This window comes from Scyliorhinus torazame, chromosome 19 (assembly GCF_047496885.1).
Source record: "Scyliorhinus torazame isolate Kashiwa2021f chromosome 19, sScyTor2.1, whole genome shotgun sequence".
Taxonomy (NCBI): Eukaryota; Metazoa; Chordata; class Chondrichthyes; order Carcharhiniformes; family Scyliorhinidae; genus Scyliorhinus; species Scyliorhinus torazame.
Window position 1 is genome coordinate 55,047,705 of NC_092725.1, and position 20,805 is coordinate 55,068,509.

General features: G+C 47.9%; 1 protein-coding gene across 2 annotated transcripts in view; it reads left to right on the plus strand.

Annotated features, from left to right (window-relative positions):
• LOC140396136 (DENN domain-containing protein 5B) overlaps positions 1 to 20,805 on the plus strand; it is a 350,007-nt gene that overhangs the window by 304,094 nt on the left and 25,108 nt on the right. For both annotated transcript variants that reach the window (XM_072484292.1, XM_072484293.1), the window contains 8 exons: positions 4,933 to 5,064; positions 6,153 to 6,305; positions 6,422 to 6,500; positions 7,824 to 7,905; positions 8,917 to 9,045; positions 15,237 to 15,358; positions 17,869 to 18,014; positions 19,940 to 20,058. In XM_072484292.1, the coding sequence (XP_072340393.1) occupies positions 4,933 to 5,064; positions 6,153 to 6,305; positions 6,422 to 6,500; positions 7,824 to 7,905; positions 8,917 to 9,045; positions 15,237 to 15,358; positions 17,869 to 18,014; positions 19,940 to 20,058 (962 nt within the window). The remainder of the gene's footprint in view (positions 1 to 4,932; positions 5,065 to 6,152; positions 6,306 to 6,421; positions 6,501 to 7,823; positions 7,906 to 8,916; positions 9,046 to 15,236; positions 15,359 to 17,868; positions 18,015 to 19,939; positions 20,059 to 20,805) is intronic.

The following is a 20,805-nucleotide window of genomic DNA, read 5'->3' on the forward strand; positions in this document are numbered from 1 at the left end:
TGCCACCGTCTCCCCCTAAATTAGACCATGGCATTCAATTAGACTTCAACTCTATTTTTTTCATCTTTCCACCAAGTATCCTTACTTAAAAATCTCTTCATTCCAGTCTTGAAAGTTCCAATTGTCTGAGCCTTTTAGGGGAGTGAGTTCCATTTTCTACAAACCTTTTTGTGAAGAATGCTTCCTGATTTCACTCCTGATTTTCCTGGCTCTGATTTAATGACTAAGTCCCCTTCTTACCGATTCCCTTACAAGAGGAAACAGTTTCTCCGTAACAAACCAATCAGTTCCTTCTAACAGTTCGAACACCTCGATCAGCTCACCGCTCAGTCTCCTCCACTTAACGGAAGCTAAGGCACATTTAAGAAACCTGTCCTCATAATTGAATCCTTTACACTCCATTACCAGTCTAGTGTTAGATGTTGAGGAACCCCCCTCAACTCTGCTCCAACAATGTGCCTAAATCCCAAGTCAAAATATTACTCCATAACCAAAGCTATAAGTATTGCCAAGAAAAAGGAACATGCTGTTGAAGCGTTCTGCCTTGCACTTAGCAGGACATGATCAAGAGTACCAAATCGCAAAGGGAGCAACAATTTATACTGCCTGGTATAGATACTCTCATGAAGTAGAATTTCCCTTGAGCTTTGAATTTATCCACATGACGAATAGTTTGACCAATATATCTTCCTTCAGCAACCCTCAAGGTCTGTACTACCAAGCCAAAGCTATATTTCTGTTTTCACAGCAGCCATCTCAGAATGACGTTGCCAATTTAGTGCCAGCTGTTGCTGCCTGACCAGAAAATGTTGTGCTATGCTTGGAGTGGCAGTAAACCTGCTCCCATCCCACCCCCCCCCCCCCCCTCACACACACACAGTTTGCCTGAACAATGCTGCGATATGTTTGCAGATTTACAAGTAATTTTACCTTTTCCGTTTTGATATTTTGGTCTGCAAAACCGTATGGATCAGTAGTGAATGAAACTTAATTTTGTTGGAATGCAGTAACTGAACTCGGAAAAGTCAGTTTTGTCATATAGGAAGAATTTAGTCCCGCAGAGAGACAAGAGAGTAGAGTTAAAGAGGTCACTGGAAACATAGACTTTATGAAAATATTCTCAGGTCTATGGGTAGTCATTAGCTGTGGAATCTTGCTCTTTCTCTTTGATTTGATTTATTATTGTCACATGTATTGTACACTGAAAAGGATTGTTTCTTGCATGCTGTATAAACAATGCATACCGTACATAGGGAAGGAAGGAGAGACTGCAGAATATAATGTTACAGTTAGAGCAAGGTGTAGAGAAAAAATCAACTTAATACGAGGAAGGTCCATTCAAAAGTCTGACAGCAGTAGGGAAGATGCTGTTCTTGAGGCGGTTGGTACGTGACCTCAAACTTTGGTATCTTTTTCCTGACGGAAGAAGGTGGAAGAGAGTACGTCCGGGGTGCGTGGGGTCCTTAATTATGCTGGCTGCCTTTCTGAGGCAGTGGGAATTATAGATAGAGTCAATGGATGGGAGGCTGGTTTGCGTGATGGACTGGGCTACATTCACGGTCTTTTGTAGTTTCCTGCGGTCTTGGGCAGAGCAGGCTCCATACCAAGCTGTGATACAACCAGAAAGAATGCTTTCTATGGTGCACCTGTAGAAGTTGATGAGAGTCGTAGCTGACATGCCAAATTTCCTTAGTCTTCTGAGAAAGTAGAGTCGTTGGTGAGTGTTCTTAACTTACAGTGTCGACATGGGGGGACCAGGACAGGCTGTTGGTGATCTGTACACCTAAAAACTTGAAGCTCTCGCCCCTTTCTACTTCGTTCCCATTAATGTAGATAGGGGCATGTTCTCCGCTACGTTTCCTGAAGTCGATGACAATCTTCTTCGTTTTGTTGACATTGAGGGAGAGATTATTGTCGTCGCACCAGTTCACCAGACTCTCTATCTCATTCCTGTACTCTGTCTCGTCATTGTTTGAAATCTGACCCACTACGGTGGTGTCATCAGCAAATTTGAAAATCGAGTTGGAGGGGAATTTGGCCACACAGTCATAGGTGTATAAGGAGTATAGTAGGGGGCTGAGGTCACAGCCTTGTGGGGCACTGGTATTGAGGATGATCGTGGAGGAGGTGTTGTTGCCCATCCTGACTGATTGTGGCCTGTGGGTTAGAAAGTTCAGGATCCAGTCGCAGAGGGAGGAGCCAAGGCCACGGAGTTTGGAGATGAGTTTTGTAGGAATGATGGTGTTGAAGGCTGAGCTGTAGCTGTTTCTGTTCTCCAACTTTAATTAATTCCTCCCCCTCCGTGCAGGTAGAAATCAGGACACCATTCTAAAATGGTGCCCCGATCTCTTGCCCCCCCCCCCCCTTGCACCCCACAACATACTGGCAGGGCATCCCCGGGCCTGGACCCTGGCACAATGCCAGTTTGGCACCTTGGTACTTCCAGCCTGGTACCCTGGCAGCGCCCCTCCCTAACAGTGCCAGACTGGTACCCAGCTACCATTGCCAGCTGGCAGTGCATAGGTGGCACCAGCAGTGCCAGGGGGCCACCTTGGCTGGAGGCCGACTACCTGGGGGCTTCCGATCGCCTGGGAGACCGCTCCAGGCACCATTCCACCTAGTCCCCGTTTATGTGGACCAGTACTGAACGGCGCTCGGCTTTGGTCTCCTCGGCGAGGCTGTTAGATGCTGGGTGACCGATCGATCGGGTGTCAGCGCGGCTAAGTGAGTTCTTAATCTCACTTATCTGTGCGAGACTAGTCCCCATTGTGGGTGGGGTCCTGATCGCGATATTTCGTTTGATCTCACGAGGCGTAATGGCCGTCAGGAATCCCGGGGAAAGCCTCTACTGGGATCTGCCGGCCATGTCCTACCCCTATTCCGGTGGGACACAGCCGGTACATCGCACCAATGGTGTCTCACACACACATGTTCTCCCTCACACACATTCTCTCTCTTTCACAATCACACACACACTCCCGCTCTCTCTCTCTCTCTCTCTCACACATACAAATTCACACTCTCGTTTTAGTCATCTTGCATCATATCCAACCTGGTAGATCTCCCACACGGCTGTAAGTTGTATGAGGGACAATTGGGCCTGTCTATCTCTCTCTCTCCCTCCCACCACGGTTTGCCTCCAACCCCTGAGGAACTTGGCCATCGTTGTCACCTGGGCAGAGCAGGGTTGACACTGGAAGGTCACCTCGGGGAGGCTGCAGGCTCTCTCTCTTGTCCTCCCAGTCCGACCTCAGCTGTGGCTCATTGCCGACACACTCACCTCTGAAACGTGAGCACATAACCCAGGCTGATTCTCCGGCACATTACTGAGGGAGTGCCGCCCTATCAGAGGTGCTCTTTTTCGGAGGAGGGATTAAACTGAAGCCCAATCTTCCCTCTTGGGTGAATATAAAAGATGACATTAGAAAAACGTGGGGGTTATACCTGACGTCCTGGCCAAAATTTACCCTGAATCAGCATTTCAACAAATGGTCTGGTCATTTATCGTAGTTTGTCAGAAGCCCTGTGTACAAATTGGATATGCCTTCCTGACAACACTTAATAATTACTTTCATTGGCTGTGAAGTAGTTTGGACACCGTGAGGTCACAAAAGGCTCTTTCGAAATCCAAGTTCTTTTGTTTTCACCAAGTAAATTTATTTTTCTTAGCCTTCAATTGTTTTAATTGTGCGAAGTGAAGCTTATTTCACATCCTGGTTACTCAGCGAGGTGTGTCACCGGGTGAATAGCTGCTCCTTTAGGTTATGCATATTGCCCTGAAGGAAGGGATGCAGTGACACACTGGCTGGTGTGCTGAGGAAGGTGTTTGCAATGCAGCCGAGGAGCCACCAATGAGAAGCTGCTTGACCTCTGAGCATTACTGTCCTTGTTCACATCATTCACCCATATCACCCCTATGCTCGCTGACCTACACTGGCTCAGCATTCACCAACACCTCAAATTTTAAATTCTTATACTCGCGGTCAACTCCCTCGGTGGCCTCACCAACGCCGCTCACCCTCAGCTCCTCCCGCCTTTCAAAGTCTTGTACATCTCTTGTACATCTTCCGGCAGTCATTGCCTTCAGCTGTCTAGGCCCCAAGCTCTGGAACTCCTTCTGTAGATCACCTGTCCCAGCACCACCTCATGTGGCCCGGTGTTGAATTTTGCCGGGTTGGGTTCCTGGGAAGTACCGTGGGATAGTTTCCTACATTAAAGGCTCTATATAAATGCAAGTTGTTGAGGGCCGTCAGCGGGTCGTCGCTCGTGGGTTCCACTGCACTGAGTGTCAAGGAGAAGGGAGAGGGTCTGGCCTATTTTTTTCCAAAAAGTATAGAAGGAGGGGCAGCACGGTGGCACAGTGGTTAGCACCGCTGCCTCTCGGCGCCGAGATCCCAGGTTCGAGCCCTACTCTGGGTCACTGTCCGTGTGGAGTTTGCACATTCTCCCCGTGTTTGCGTGGGTTCCGCCTCCACAACCCAAAGATGTGCAGGTGAGGTGGATTGGCCACGCTAAATTGCCCCTTAATTGGAAAAAATGAATTGGGTACTCTGAATGTTTTTTAAAAGTATAGAAGGAGGGTTCTGAGGAGCCCTGAGCATCGTAGAGTTCATGAAACAGGACCAAGAGCATTTTGGAGTGGACATATGAGGGTTTTGGCGGGTAGCAGTGAGTGAGAAATAACCAAACAGACACCAAGTCACGTGTGTGAGAAAGTCACTGCAGAGTACTCCCTATGTCTGGGAGCAATGTTCTAGGTTAGCCCAGGGCCTAGTTGAATCATTCCGTGATTTGCATGTTCAGCAAAATTTAACCACACCCCTCTTCTCCCATCATGTTGCATTCTGACACAGCGGGATAAGTGTGATTTGACAGGAGTCTGCTTGAAAGTTTAGAAAGAGCCGCCTTATACATATCTGCTCTTGTTAACAGAAATACATCCAGGAGGCCCGGAGTATAGGGAAAAGCCTACGGCAACCAAAGCTCTCTGACCTGTCACCCGCTGTCATTGCACAGACTAACTGGAAGTTTGTAGAGGGTCTGCTGAAAGAATGTCGCATTAAGGTAATTCGATGGCTATTTTTCTCTCTCAATTGTACATCGGCAAAGAACAGACTCGGGACGGGTGAATGAGGTGATGAACGCTTTCCCTCACCTTTCCCCTATCGTATCTTGTCCTTGTGATGATATGCATAAGCAATCTTGTGTATAATAGTATACATGACCTCCGACCAGCAGGTGGCAGTGTAAACCTACCATGTGACTCTTAGTCTCGGGGAGTTGGGAATAAGTCGTTTTGGTGGATAAAAGTATTTTGCAGCAGCTCAAGAATAATTAGTGTTAGTAATTTGTAATATATTTATTCCAGTTATCTTTGCCACACATTTGTTCTATAATAAATTATTTTAAATCGTCAAGAACTAGATGTTCAGTAGTGCATCATTCTTATCGGCCAGTGCACAAGATCATGTCAGTCCAGAGGTTAAATTTCTGATCTCAGGTGGGCTGATGGCTTCAGCTGGTGTCAGTGCTGTTGAGTAAGAGGGGTGGAAGGCCTAATAAGCTGGTGCTCCCACTTATGACCCTTGCTGAACCTTCCAGTCAGCAGGATATGTGAGACCTTTAGTGTTGCACTGGGAGTATCAGCCCAAGATTGAAGAAAATGGAGACTGGGGAGGTGTATGTCCCGTGCTGCTGGCCTGCCTAGGTCTGCTTTCAAAGCCAGCGATTTAGCCCTGTGCTAAACAGCCCCAATTTAGCGTGGCCAATCCACCTAACCAGCATATCTTTGGGTTGTGGGAGTGAAACCCATGCAGACATGGGGAGAATGTCAAATTCCACACAGACAGTGACCCAAGGCTGGAATTGAACCCGGGTCACTGGCTCTGTGAGGTAGCAGTGCTAACCACAATGCTGCTCTGAGGTCACAGAAGGGTCAGTAATTTGAAGACACTGGTTTACGATAATTGGCAGAAGAGGCCACAGGTCCCAATCCAGACCGCTAGGCCCAGATTAAATTCTTTTGGATTTAACCCAAATGCATCTGTTGATTTTTGTTTCCTGTCCTCGCATGTTCTGTTATAAGTTGGCTAAGATAGGTTTTAATAAGAATCAGGATGGGTTTTAATGTATTTGAATGTCCTGTCTTGCAGACAAAACGAATGTTGGTGGAAAAGATGGGGCATGAAGCTGTAGAGCTGGGACATGGAGAGGCAAACATCACTGGCCTGGAGGAGAACACACTGATAGCCAGCCTGTGCGACCTCCTGGAGAGAATCTGGAGTCATGGGCTGCTTATCAAACAGGTAAGTCATTTGGAGGGACTCCGACCTTTCCCAGGTGATGCCTAAGGAGTTGTTTGAGTGCCCACTAGTCAGTCGATCACCTCCTCAGCACTTTGTCTTTCCTTGGTTTCTCGCAGGGGAAATCAGCGCTCTGGTCCCACCTACTTCACTATCAGGAGAGTGAGGAGAAGCGAGAAGGGATGGCGGAGACCCCAGGTAAGCAGATGTCTGTTTGCCAGAAGCGACAATCACGATTTAATGGAAAAGTTTCTAAGTGTCATTTGTGGCGGGTTTTGCCGGGAGTTTAGCCGGCGAGTTCGCCACCGTTATCTAACCACATAGCCATGTGAGTCGCGTTGTATAAGGGGCCTGAATGGGGAACGCAAGGCCGAGGCTGTACATAGCCCCGTTTTGTACATTGGGGCGCTCCATTGAGGGGCTGGAAAGCGATGAGGGGAAATGATGTAAATTCGGCAATGGTTCTGAATGGAGAAAGAGAAGATTGAGAGGTGACACTTTGTTGTTTTTAATATTCTAAAGGGATACGCTAATGTAGGCCATAACACAGTGTTTTATTTTGTCCAGTAGAACCACAGCCTCTGATAGACAGGGAGGTAAATTGAAAATGAATCTGGTGAAACATTTTCATGAGCAAATGGTCATTCTATGAAACAGGTTGTCAGGGATACAGTGAAAATATTGATTCATTCAAATTAAAATTGGATTAATTAGCTTCAGAAAATAATGTTTTGGGATACTATATAGGTATCATTTGAGATCTACCATGATAAGTGTTACAGCTTCAGGGGAACAGGTGACGTTGGGCCTGTGGTTTCCACAGCTCTCCAGGGTTACCTCGTGTTATGTGTGTGGCTGCAGCAGACTGTTTGATGGAGGTTGCTCACAATGATTCATCAGTCATGTAAAGTGCCTGTTACTCTCCCCAGCTCATCTGATCAATGGAAGTCAGACCCCCAAAGCCTAATAATCAGGCCTCTCCATTCAGTCGCAGGAATTGTTCTTCCCAAATTATTAGGCCCATTGCTCATGGCAACCGCTGAAATAAGATTGTCAACTCTGATTGGATGCATTCCTGAAGGTTTCATCACATGACCTGTTGCCATGACCCTGGTCACCATGTCCGGGCAAACCGCCTCTCTTCTCCCATCTCCAATGTTTTAAATAACTAATAAACAAAATGATATAAAATAAAACAATCTTTTTTTCAATGCTGCTATGATTTTTATTCTTTTAAAAAAAATTCATTTACATGATTTGGGTGTTACTAGGCCAGCATTTATTGCTCATCAGGGTTGCAGTGTACTGGAGATTCCAGAACATTCCTGAAGGGTTGGCAACCCTACCAATGGAAACCGTCTCAATCTAAACCTGCCTCATCATCACCCAAATTACTTTCCGGCAATGTCTTTATAACGATGACCAAGGAGCTAGTATGAATCTGATTTAGCTTATGGACAATGTAAGGTAAATCCCTCCATGTCCAGACTCTCATTTGCCTTTTCTGGAATGTTCTCACAGTTGCAGCTGGGCCAGAACGGCGAAGGTCGGACTCGGGACTGAACTTGCCGACCCTCAGGGTCTCCCTCATCCATGACATGAGGTACAGTGTGATGGCGATTCTTGAACAGCTCGAAAAAGCATGTTAGACCAGCAGCTTAACTCACACGTGCGCACACACAGGAGCTGAGACGTAATCTCAGAAAGTGTAGTATTTCAAGCCAGTGCAAGAATTCAACAAGATCTAGCTAATCAATCTAATGTTTTACTCGACCTCTGTACAGCAGAAAGGACCTTCTCCCACCTCCTTCATCAAAACCTATCAGCGCAACTTCCTAACGTCTTCCCCTTAAACCCTTAAATGCATCTGTGCTCCTCACCTCAACTCCTCCTTCTGGTAGCTAGCAGGTTCCACATTCTTCTCACTCTCTGGGTAAAGACGTTTCTCGTGAGTTCCCTAATACGGGCATTGTCAAATTTGGGGGTGTGACCCACGGGTGGGTCGCGGGCGGTTGTCGGGAGGGTCCTGATCGCGCAAATCCACGCGCAACGGCTTTTAACTATGCCGGCTGCAAGCGGCCTTTTTCCATATTTTTAAAAATTGGTTGCACTGCGCATGAGTGCCCGATCAACGGTGCACATGCGCAGTGCAGCCGCATTTATTTATATGGTCACAGCCTTTTTTTTTACAATTTTGATGGGACAAAGGGCCCATTGGGGCCAAAGGGCCGCGCAGGTCGGCCGGCGTAGGTGTGAAGGTCGGCCGGCGTGGGTCGCAAAGGTCGGCCGGCGTGGGTCACGAAGGTTGGCCGGTTGGTAAAAATGGGTCCCCAGAAAAAAAGTTTGAAAAACACAGGCATAGTGTCTCATCTGAATTTCTGGGCCTCCAGCACTGCAGCATTCCCTCAATCCTGCGTTGGTGTCAGCCTAGATTATTTGTCCAAGGTTGAATGGGGCTTGAACCCACCACCTTCTGACTCAGCAATGATCGATTCCCTCACATACCCACCACCCCTCCTATATTGTGGCCACAGCTATATAAAGGGCGAGACAGTCAGAGGGACAAGGAGGAAGATTTTAGTTTTAAAAAGTTGAATGTTGTTAAATATTTCAGGCACGTCCAACACATGAGCGAGATCAAGACGGATGTAGGCCGGGCTCGGGCCTGGATAAGGCTGTCCCTTGAAAAGAAGGTGCTTTCTCAGCAGCTCAAGCAGCTCATGTTGAACCAAGCTCTTATCAAGTAGGTTTAAGCCATCAATTTTTTTCTCTTGTCTGTTTAATCTTCAACAATTGAAGAGCTCAGTCTTCGATCACAGTTGATCTTATTGCTGAACAAACCGGACCCGAGGGTGAAGCCTCACTGACCATAAATCCTTTTTTTCCCCTTCGGAGATCGAGGAAGAAGAGCTACTGACCCCAAAAGCATGGGACTCCAGTAGCTCCTTTAGAGTTTTAAAAGTCAAAACATTTATTGTTTAAAAAAAGAAGCTGAAGCACACAAGTTGAAACAGTCTCACAGAACTACCCCCCCCCCCCACCCCACCAAAGCATGCTTAGTCATGCACAATTAAACAACCTTTTTTGGCAATAACTCCTTATAGATTTTAACCATAAAAATCCAGTAAATTTACCCAAGTAAAGGAACTGTTGTCGACTTGAATAAAGGAACATCTCATGATTTCTCAGACACATCCACTCTGATGGAATTCCAAAAGGTGTTTCAGAAAGAACCTGCTTCCAAAAGCAATGTCCCTCCTGGCTCACCACTGGTGGCTGCCTCAAATTCAGAACTGCTGCAGCTTCTCATCTTCCTACACAAAGGCGCTTTTCAGGGATTTTCCCCAACAGCAATTCAAAACAGTTAAACAGCCCTTTCCTTAAATATCCTTTGATCTCCGGTTCCATTGTTCCATGTTTCATCTTTTTTTTCTATTTTGCCTCTCCTTTCAGGCTGGTAAAATTCAATATACCTTCACTGTTTAGTCATGGAACCCCTGTAAGATGCATATGTTCTCTGCCACCTCTGAACTCCCTTTTGAAATGCACCTCTGAACTCCCTTTTGAAATGCAACAGCTGAAAAATCAATCCAAGCTATTTACTTGTGACTCAGACCCACCATTACCTCTCATGACAAATGCTCAAACCTAACACCTTTAATATTTAATCTCTTAAACCTCACAGACAACCTGTCTCTAGTAACCTCCCCCCTCTTCCATTAACCCTGGTCCACCTACCCTGCACATCTTTTTGGGTTGTGGGGGTGAGACCCACGCAGACACCGGGAGAATGCGCAAACTCCACACGGACAGTTACCCGGGATCGAACCCAGACCCTCGGTGCATGAGGCAGCAGCGCAAAGCACTCCACTACCATGCCACCCCTTATTGATGTATTTCTAGTAGAAATAGTTTTGCCCAATTATTCATGTTAAAACTCATAGATTTGAACACCCATATCAGATCAGTGAATGAACTGAAGTCTGCTTATCATTTCTAACTTTCTCATGTTCTGACTGTAGCAGAATGTAGAGAAAACGGAGTTTCTCCACCCTCCAAAAGTTGAGCAGCTCTGATTGTGAGGGTTAGGCTGTGTGGTGAGCCACGTATGGCTACGTAAGGCTGTTGTATATATGTTCCGCCTGTGGCTCCGCCCCTCTGAAGAGGTATAAAGCCCGTCGATCTGGGGCAGTCTTGCAGTGCGGGAGGAGCTACAGGTTGGCACACTTTTAGTCTATTAAAGCATCGGTTCACTACTACTCAGCGTCTCGACTGAATTGGTGTCCATCAATTTAATAGACTAAAAGTTTTTTTGATAATGGATGCTGCCCTCAAACCTGATCGTCTCGAACTGGACCCGCAGACCGCTGAAGCGTCGGCTATCTTTCAGCATTGGCTCAGTTGCTTCGAGGCCTACCTCGACTCCTCGACTGCTGTGGTTTCCCCGGCACTCAAACAGCGTCTCCTCAACGCCCAGGTAAGCCACAGGATCTTCCAGTTAATCAGGGACGCGGCCTCGTATACGGAGGCTGTAGAGGTACTCAAGGGACAGTTTGCGAGCGGTCAACAAGGTCCTCGCTCGACACCTCCTGACCACCCGGCGTCAGCACCAGGGTGAGTCGCTCGCAGAATATCTTCGTGAATTGAGGGTACTCGCCCACAGTTGTAACTGCCGGGCGGTCTCTGCATCGGAGCATTTGGAGATAATGATTCGGGACACTTATGTGGCTGGAGTCCGGTCCAGCTATATCCGGCAGCGCCTCCTCAAAAAAGGGGCTCTCGACTTCGAGGCGACAGTCAAGCTGGCTACCTCATTAGAAGTGGCTTTCCAGAGCCTCGAGGCCTTCCCGTCCGACCACGCAGCATCCTCGGGGACGTCAGAGGCGAAGCCATCACCCGACCCAGGCGTATCTCACTCTGCGCCACACGGCTGCCGGCCAGCTCCGGAGGACCTTGCTGTTATTTCTGCGGGCAGGGCCAGCATCCCCGGCAGCGCTGCCCAGCACGCAGCGCTGCGTGTAATGAGTGCGGCAAGAAAGGTCATTTTGCGAAGGTATGTCTGAGCCGCTCTAAAGCCCCAAAATCAAAAGCCTGTCAGGGCCGGCCTGAGGCTCACAGACCTCGCAACGTGGCATCATGCCTGCTGGGACCGCCCCCTTCTGACATGTCATCTTGGCCGCCGTCGTCGACGTGACCCGCCACGTGCGACCCGTGGGGGCTGCCATCTTGGCCGCCATCTTCGACACCGCCATGTTGTGATCACACTGCTGCCGCAGATAGTCCTCCACATTACCTCAGCTTGGTCCAGCTCGTCCAGTCCCGGCCTTACCATCTGCTTCTGACTTTGCCCTGGCCGCTACCCTCAACCAGGCAGGAAGGCCAGTCGCCTATTTTTCCCGTACCCTCCATGCCTCCGAGATTCAACACTCCTCCTTTGAGAAGGAGGCACAAGCCATTGTGGAAGCTGTGCGACACTGGAGGCATTACCTGGCCGGCAGGAGATTCACTCTCCTCACAGACCAACGGTCAGTTGCCTTCATGTTTAATAACACACAGCAGAGCAAGATTAAGAACGACAAGATTTTGCGGTGGAGAATCGAGCTCTCCACCTATAACTACGACATCTTGTATCGCCGTGGGAAGCTCAATGAGCCCCCAGATGCCCTGTCCCTCGGTATATGCGCCAGCGTGCAAACAGACCGGTTACGGGCCATCCACAACGACCTCTGTCACCCGGGGGTCACCCGGCTTCTTCACTTCATCAAGGCCCGCAACCTGCCCTACTCCACTGACGATGTCAGGGCTGTGACCAGGGATTGCCAAATCTATGCAGAGTGCAAGCTGCACTTCTATCGGACGGACAAGGCTCACCTGGTGAAGGCCTCCTGCCCTTTTGAACATCTCAGCATGGACTTCAAAGGGCCACTCCCCTTCATGGATCGTAATATGTACTTTCTCAACGTTATTGATGAGTACTCCCGCTTCCCGTTTGCAATCCCTTGTCCTGATATGTCCTCTGCCACTGTCATCAAGGCCCTGCGCAGCATTTTCTCCCTGTTTGGTTTCCCCGCCTATATACATAGCGATCGGGGCTCCTCTTTTATGAGTGATGAGCTGCGTCAGTACCTGCTCAGTAAGGGCGTCGCCTCGAGCAGGACTACCAGCTACAACCCCCGGGGGAATGGGCAGGTGGAGAGGGAGAATGCTACGGTCTGGAAGGCCGTCCTCTGGCCCTACGGTCTAGAAGTCTCCCAGTCTCCCACTGGCAGGAGGTCCTCTCTGACACGCTCCACTCCATCCGGTCGCTTCTGTGTACTGCCAGAAACGAGACCCCTCACAACCGTCTATTTGTCTTTCCCAGGACGTCGATTTTCCAACCTGGGCCGGTCCTCCTACGGAAACACACAAGGAGCCATAAGGCCGATCCCCTGGTCGAGCGGGTTCAGCTTCTCCACGCGAACCCTCAGTACGCGTATGTGGCACACCGCGATGGACGACAGAACACAGTCTCCCTCCGGGACCTCCGGGCTCCCACGGGTGCCCCCGCGCCCATTATCACCGCGCCCCTCCCAGCCACCTCCCCACTCACCTCCCCACTCATACCTTCACCAACATCTCCCACAGGGTCCTTTAGCCCTGCCTCTGCGTCGTCACCCTATCCGGGACCCTGTTGTGCGGACGTTGTGCTCCCGGACGCCAGTGTCCATGCCGCAGCCGGAGCTGAGGCGTTTGCAGCGAACAATTCATCCTCCTGTGAGACAACTTGTGAGGCCGCTTCACCCCCGCCGGACTATTTTCTTAATGGGGGTGAATGTGGTGAGCCATGTATGGCTACGTAAGGCTGTTGTATATATTTTCACTATTGTTCTACTGTTTTTTTATACTATCATTATCTCCGCTGTTGTATATACTTACTGTTGTTACTGTTGTACTGTTGGAATGTTGTTATTGGTGCTACTGTTGGCTCCGCCTGTGGCTCCGCCCCTCTGAAGAGGTATAAAGCCCGTCGATCTGGGGCAGTCTTGCGGGAGGAGCTACAGGTCGGCACACTTTTAGTCTATTAAAGCATCGGTTCACTACTACTCAGCGTCGCGACTGAATTGATGTCCATCAGGCTGGTACGCTGGCTAGGCTAGGCTAGCCTGTAATTGAGGAATGCAAGCAACACAAAGCTCTCCCCATGGATTCCACTCTTTATCCACAGGAACAGTGGCCTTTCTTGACTGGAGGTTTAGCCCATTTTCCTTCCTAAGTCTCCCTGTGTCATGTGACATGTTCTTGTGCTGACAGCTTCAAAGCAGCCCCCTCCTGGGCCTGTGCCTTTTGAGTTGAGTGACTTTGATCTGGGTTAAGAGCCCATGAGCTAGATCAACTGAGTAGATTAATCTAAATGATTGGATGTCAGTGAAAAATCAACTTGTTGCTTTTAGTTTCTGTCGATCTTACCAAAACCAAATTGTATTTTTATGTACTTAGCGGTAGGATATCCATCAGAGCCTTTAACGTGCCTAATCCAGGCAAGATCTCAGCAGAGCATAGGAGAGTGAAGTTATAAATACATCTAAATGTACAATGTCAAATGACTTGCTCCAGACCCAGCAGTCCTGAGATTATTGGCATGTCATCTTTTTGTATCATATACTACGTCGGTCTAAGTGGTTGGAATATTGGAACAAGTACGCCTCATTCTCTGGGGAATGTAAATGTAATATTTGTAGCCGTCAGGACAGTTTTCATTGTTACAGATATTACATCTGAACAGATATGTTGGCTCCAAACTAGCTCTGATTCTTGCACAGGTTCTTCAACAGCAGCTTTAAAATTGCATAAATCTGACATAACCTGCTGACTGAACATTCACATCCTGCGTCTGAATGACCTCATCTGAATCATGTGTCAACCTCTATTGCACACCAAAAACTCTCTCACAACAATAATATAAATCACGACTCCCGAATCGTTAAGCGATTTCCCCTCTTTTATATTTACTATTCTGTACCACGACGCATTGTCCTTTTGTAGGAAAGCAGTACAAGCTACTGACTGCAGGAGAAGAGGGAACAAGCAAGTGAGAGTAGCAAGACAGGTGGTTTTCACCATTTCTACATTAGCCTGCTTAACGCCCAAACAGAGGGTGGAAACTCGGCAATGTCCAAATTTAAAATTTGCAACCTGGTGTTTAAATCCCTGTGTGACCATCTCTGCAACCTCACCCAGCCCAACAACCCTCAAGAGATCCCTGCAATCCTCCAGTTCCCGTCTCTTGAGCATTCCCGATTTTAATTGCCCCACCATTGGCATCAGGTCTTCAGCTGCCTAGGGAACATAAGAGCATAAGAACTAGGAGCAGGAGTAGGCCATCTGGCCCCACGAGCCTGCTCCGCCATTCAATGAGATCATGGCTGATCTTTTGTGGACTCAGCTCCACTTTCCCACCCGAACACTATAACCCTTAATCCCTTTATTCTTCAAAAAACTATCTATCTTTATCTTAACAACATTTAATGAAGGAACCTCTACTGCTTCACTGGGCAAGGAATTCCATAGATTCACAACCCTTTGGGTGAAGAAGTTCCTCCTAAACTCAGTCCTAAATCCCATCCTAAACCTTTCCAACCCCTATCCCCTCCTTTAAATCTTTTATTTATTCATTGACGGGATGTGGGCATTGCTGGCAAGGCCAGCATTTATTGCCCATCTCTAATGCCCTTGATACGGTGGTGGGATGCTGCCACCTTGAACTGCTCAGGAGTAGATCTTAAAATCTACTTCCTTGGTCAACTGTCCTAATGTCTCCATAAGCGGCTTGATGTCAAATGACATATCTTGGGGCATTTTGCTATGTTAAAGGCCGGTCGTTGGTGTTATTGTTGATCTGGAGTCAGAGGGGTTACCGTTCAGCTGGTGTTTACGATCTTTCTTCCCCACCAACAGGAAGCTGTACAAGCGTTATGCCTTCCTCCGCTGCGAGGATGAGAAGGAGCAATTCCTTTACCACCTGTTGTCGCTCAATGCTGTGGACTACTTCTGCTTTACCAGCGTGTTCACGACAATCAGTAAGTCGGGACAGTATCGTATCAAGGCATATAACTGTACTGGAATAATTTTGCAATGAGTTGTTACTATTTGGAATGTGCTGAGCGAGAAGGGCATCGGGAAAATACCAGCCACGGATAAACTGGCAGAGCTATGAGGAAAAGGCAGGGAAGGGACTGGGACTCCTGGGATAGCTCAAAGGGCTGGCACAGACGCGATGGGCCGAATAGTCTCCAGAATTGTTAAATCAAACATCATCACATCTTCCCTCCATCCTAGCTCACTCTCTCCCCGGAAGACAAAACTGTAACTTTCCCAACCTCCCATCGGTTTTTCTTTTCTCCGACAAACAGTAATCATTCAGGCCTAACTTCGGCCTCTTTCTCATCACTTCATCCTCGGTGTTAGCCGACAATACATTCAGGACTTTTACTCGGGTACTCGGCCGAGCACGTTGGTTATACAGCAAAATAAGAGGGTTATTTTTGTCGTCCCAATTATCTCACCTCCTGGACTTCTGACAAAGAAACCACAAAGCAGAAACTTGCCTCCATTAACTGCAAACGGAATTTATCCTAACTCTAAACCAGGAGCAACCAGTCTGTCTGCCTCTCTCACTCTGAACAGTCCGGTCCGCAACTGCGAACGCAGTCATTATGCAACAGTTTGCAGCAGACTGTGTAGGGGAGGAGGACACCCCCTTTCTGAGTCGGTGAGTTCCTCTTGAAAATCACGTTCCAATCTATGCAGTTTTAATTTGCTTAGAAGTTGCTGCATAATCTTGCCGATTAGCCCATGAAGTAAGGGATATTTATCACCGCAATAGACTCTTCCTTTGTAACTGGGCTGCTTTGAAGCTGCCATTTTGAATGGAGGACGATTTCAGATAGAGACGCTGCTCCACAGAGAGTCCTGTATTTTAAGCTCCATATACGTCATGTAACTTTTAGAAATTAGACCAAAGACATCAATTCTTGTCTCTCAGGGGCAGCACGGTGGCGAAGTGGGTTTGCCCTGCAGCCTCACGGCACTAAGGTCCCAGGTTCGATCCCAGCTCTGGGTCACTGTCTGTGTGGAGTTTGCACATTCTCCCCATGTTTGCTTGGGTTTCGCCCCCACAACCCAAAGATGTGCAGGCTAGGTGGATTGGCCACGCTAAATTGCCCCTAAATTGGAAAAAATGAATTGGGTACTCTAAATTTATTTATTTTTTAAATAAAAAAATATTCTTGTCTCCCAAAGGGGTCTCAAAATACCACTGGGGACCAATCTGAGGGTGTGGGGAGAGGGGGATGGGCGGTGGGGGAGGCTGAGGGTGTTGGGTGGGGGGGGGACAAGGCTGGGAATCCATGGTGGAAGCTCTCTCCTGATTGTTGTAAAGATGCTGTCTGACCTTATTAGGTTCACTGCGGGCTGACTATAAAGATAATCCCTCCCTCTTCTGTACCCCTGCGTTCGAACTCCTTCCACCAACCCTCATTCGCAACTTCCATTTACATATAGAACTGTCCCAAGGCAGTTTACAGGAACATTCAGATCTAATTTGTCACTGAGCCGTATTGAGTCCGGTACAAACACTTGGTCAAATGAAAGGTAGGTATGATGGCATCTTAAAAGGGCGAGAGGGAGTTGGGTTTCGGGAGGGGATGCCAGAGCTTCAGCCCAGGCAACTGAAGGCGCAACCGAAGTGGTCAAGTGAAGGAAATCGAGGACGTGGACGAGGCAAGTTTTATCGGATGGAACGCTGAATTCTCTGAGGGGCGTCGGAGATTTGAAAGGACAAGACCATGGGGAAACTGGAACACCAGGATGAGAATTTTATATTAAACTTTTGTGTAGAATACTCGCAGTCATATGAATGACTATTTTACACATTCTCCAACTGGCCTTTGTGGTCAGGGACAGTCAGGGAAGGTTTCCCCCCCCCACCCCCTCTTTTATAACTGATAGGGTGCTATTAGCAGTGGGAATTTTGCATACTGCTGCCTGTTGATCAATACAGAAGGGAACATAAAGACTTGGAGTTGCATATTTAGATTTTTATTGAGCGTCTATCGTGACCCCAAGATGTGCCAGAGCCAATGAAACACTTTTAAAATGTTGTCACCGTTGTCATGTGAGCAACCAATTCGTACATAGCAAGCTCCCACAAACAACAATCACTGGATAATCTATATTTTGAGCGTATCGAGGGATAAATATTGATCAGAGCATTGGGAGGGGTATCTGCTCTTGTTAAAAAGAGCACTGTAGCTCCTTTAACATTGACCGAAGAAAAGAGATGAGGCCTTGCAGTAACATTTGACTTGAAAGATGGCACCAAGGACTGTGCAGCTGTTCCCCAGGACTGCACTGCAGTGTAAACCTAGGTTAAATGCTCCAGGATGAGGTACAAAACCGTAACCAGCTGGTTAAATGTGCTGACTACCAAGCCGAGATAGAAGAGCCAAGCTAGTGAGGGATGGGTCTGTGTAGCAATATTGAGTTTATTCTAACTGTTTCTGCCACATTCTCTTCTTGCTTTCCACAGTGATCCCTTACAGAGCTGTTATTATTCCCATCAAAAAGCTGAGTAACTCCATCACGACGTCCAATCCTTGGATCAGTGTGTCGGGTGAGCTGGGGGACACTGGGGTGATGCAAGTCCCCAAGAACGTTTTGGAAATGACTTTTGAGGTTGGTGCACAGCGCATGGCTCTCCCTTAGTCCAACTGTTCTTTCCTTTTGATACAATTTGACCGTCAGACTGTCTTTAAAATCTCCTCATCTTCAAATCCTTCCCTGTCTTGTCTTCAAATCCTTCCCTATCTTGTCTTCAAATCCTTCCCTATCTTGTCTTCAAATCCTTCCTTATCTTGTCTTCAAATCTTTCCCTACTTTGTCTTCAAATCCTTCCCTATCTTATCTTCAAATCCTTCCCTATCTTGTCTTCAATCCTTCCCTATCTTGTCTTCAAATCCTTCCCTATCTTGTCTTCAAATCCTTCCCTATCAGCCCCTCCAGTCCACAGCCCTCTCTGACATCTCTGCATTCCTCCAATTCTGGCCTTGACTGTATCTGCTATTTTTCATTGATTCACAATTAGCGCCCATACCTTCAGCTTTAGGGCGGTGCAGTGGCACAGTGGTTATCACTGCTGCCTCACAGTGCCAGGGACTCGGGTTTAATTTCGACCCTGTGTGGAATTTGGATGTCTTCCACATGTCTGTGTGGGTTTCCTCAGGGTGCTCCGGTTTCCACCCAGAGTCCAAAGATGTGCCAGGTAGGTGGATTGGCCACACTAAATTGCCCCTTACTGTCAAGGGGTTTACAGGTAAGGATGCAGCGTTACGGGGACAAGTGGGGTGAATGGTGGGTGGGGGATGCTTTCCTTAACTAGAGTATTCTTTCAGAGGGTTGGTGCAGACTCGATGGGCCAAATGGCCTACTTCTGCACTGTAGGGATTCTATGAAATGAACTGAAATGAAAATCGCTTATTGTCACAAGTAGGCTTCAAATGAAGTTACTGTGAAAATCTATTCTTCTATGATACTTAGGCCTAAGCTACGAAATGCCCTCCCCAAATCTCTTTCTTCCTTTAAGATACTCCTTAAAAACCTACCACCTTGACCAAGCTTTTCAGCACCTATCGTAATATGTGAGCTGGTGTGAAATTAAGTTTGACGATACCCCTGTGAAGTGCCAAAAGATGTCTTATTATATGAAAGGTGTTATATCAATCAAGTTGTTGCTGTGTTGTGAAATATCTAACAAGACCACCCTCGCTAACTTGCTTTGTTAAATGAAGGGACTGACTGTGCAATTGGGTAATCCCTGGCAAGGATTGGCTCTGGTAGCGGGCCCAGGTCGGGGCATTGGGTGCCTACAGCTCTTGATTTGCCAACCAATAGAAGCAATGATGGGTCTTGAACCAAGGAGTTTTCACATTCTCCCCGTGTCTGTGTAGGTTTCCTCCGGGTGCTCCGGTTTCCACCCACAGTCCAAAGATGTGCAGGTTAGATGGATTGGCCATGCTAAATTTCCCCTTTGTGTTTAAAGGTTAGTTGGGTTTGCGGGGTTATCGGGGGTAGGGGGGGGTAGGGTGCTCTTTCAGAGGTCAGTGCAGACTCGATGGGCCAAATGGCCTCCTTCTGCACTGTAGGGATTCTATGATACAGGCCAGTTTTCCTTACTTTGCATTGCTCAAGCTGACTTTTGCTGAGATTTGGTTTCTCACGTGCTAGGTTATCTCCCAGTACTTCATCTGAGTGGCCGTTCCTGATGTGAATCTTGAGAGTGGGGCTGTTCAACCCTGGGTGGCATCACAGCTGAAGTCGATCCTGCCCTCACCTGAATCTACATATGCACTTTCTAATGAGGTGGGGGGTCCTCGGCTTTTTTTTTTTAAACCCCCCCCCCATATATATATATTCAGGATATTGATGTCAATCGTAGTACACTAGTACCATTGCAAGCATGCAGTCAGCACATTATGGATTGAACCCAAGGTCAGGATCTTGAGCGTCGGCAGTGGAATGAAGACTGTCTCAGAGAGTAGGCTCTTGTGTTGCCATAGGGCTTGCGAACTGCAGATTAATGTCTCCTCTTTCCCCTCACTCAGTGCCAGAATCTGGGCAAGCTGACCACGGTTCAGATCGGACACGACAACTCAGGCCTGTTGGCCAAGTGGCTGGTGGACTGCGTGATGGTCCGCAACGAGATCACCGGACACACTTACAGGTAAGGGCCGGACACTGCTACGCTAAACACCTTCCGTCAGCAAGTCGGCACAATTCACCTTGCCGACTGCCTGCCGTTCAGGTCAATGTAATGAATCAAGGACTGCTGAAGATCCTAAATAGCCAAATATACGAAACAGGAGCAGACGTAGGCCATTTGGCCCCTCGTGATCCAATGATATCATGGCTGAACTGATTGTGTTGAGTTTTACGTGGTGGGATTCTCTGGTCCCCCGCCCCATGTTTCTCGGCCACACGCCGTTCACTGGTGGCGGTATTCTATCTTCCCACCGCTTGTCAATGGGATTTCCCATGGTAACCACCCCCACGCCGCTGCGAATCGCTGACGTGGGTGCGCTCTCAACGGCAAAAGTGAATCTCAACAACCGGAGAATTCCTGCCTACATTCCCAATTTACCCCGATAACCTTTGATTCCAATCCCTAACAAGAATCTATCTACCAGTGCCGTAAAAATATTCAGTGACTCCGCTTCCACCGCCTCCTTGAGGCAGAGAGTTCCAAAGTCGCACAATCCTCTGAGAGAAAAAAAATTCTTTGTCTCTGGCCTAAAAGGATGACCCACTAAATAGCGCCCCCTACTGCTGGGCTAACTGTAGTGATCTCTGTATGGGCATGTTCATAAGGGGTGAATGTGTAATCAGTAGCACCACATGATCACTCGAGGGCCGGACCAACGGGGTATAAAAGAAACCACATTGTGCCTCTCTCTCTCTCTTTTGGATGGAC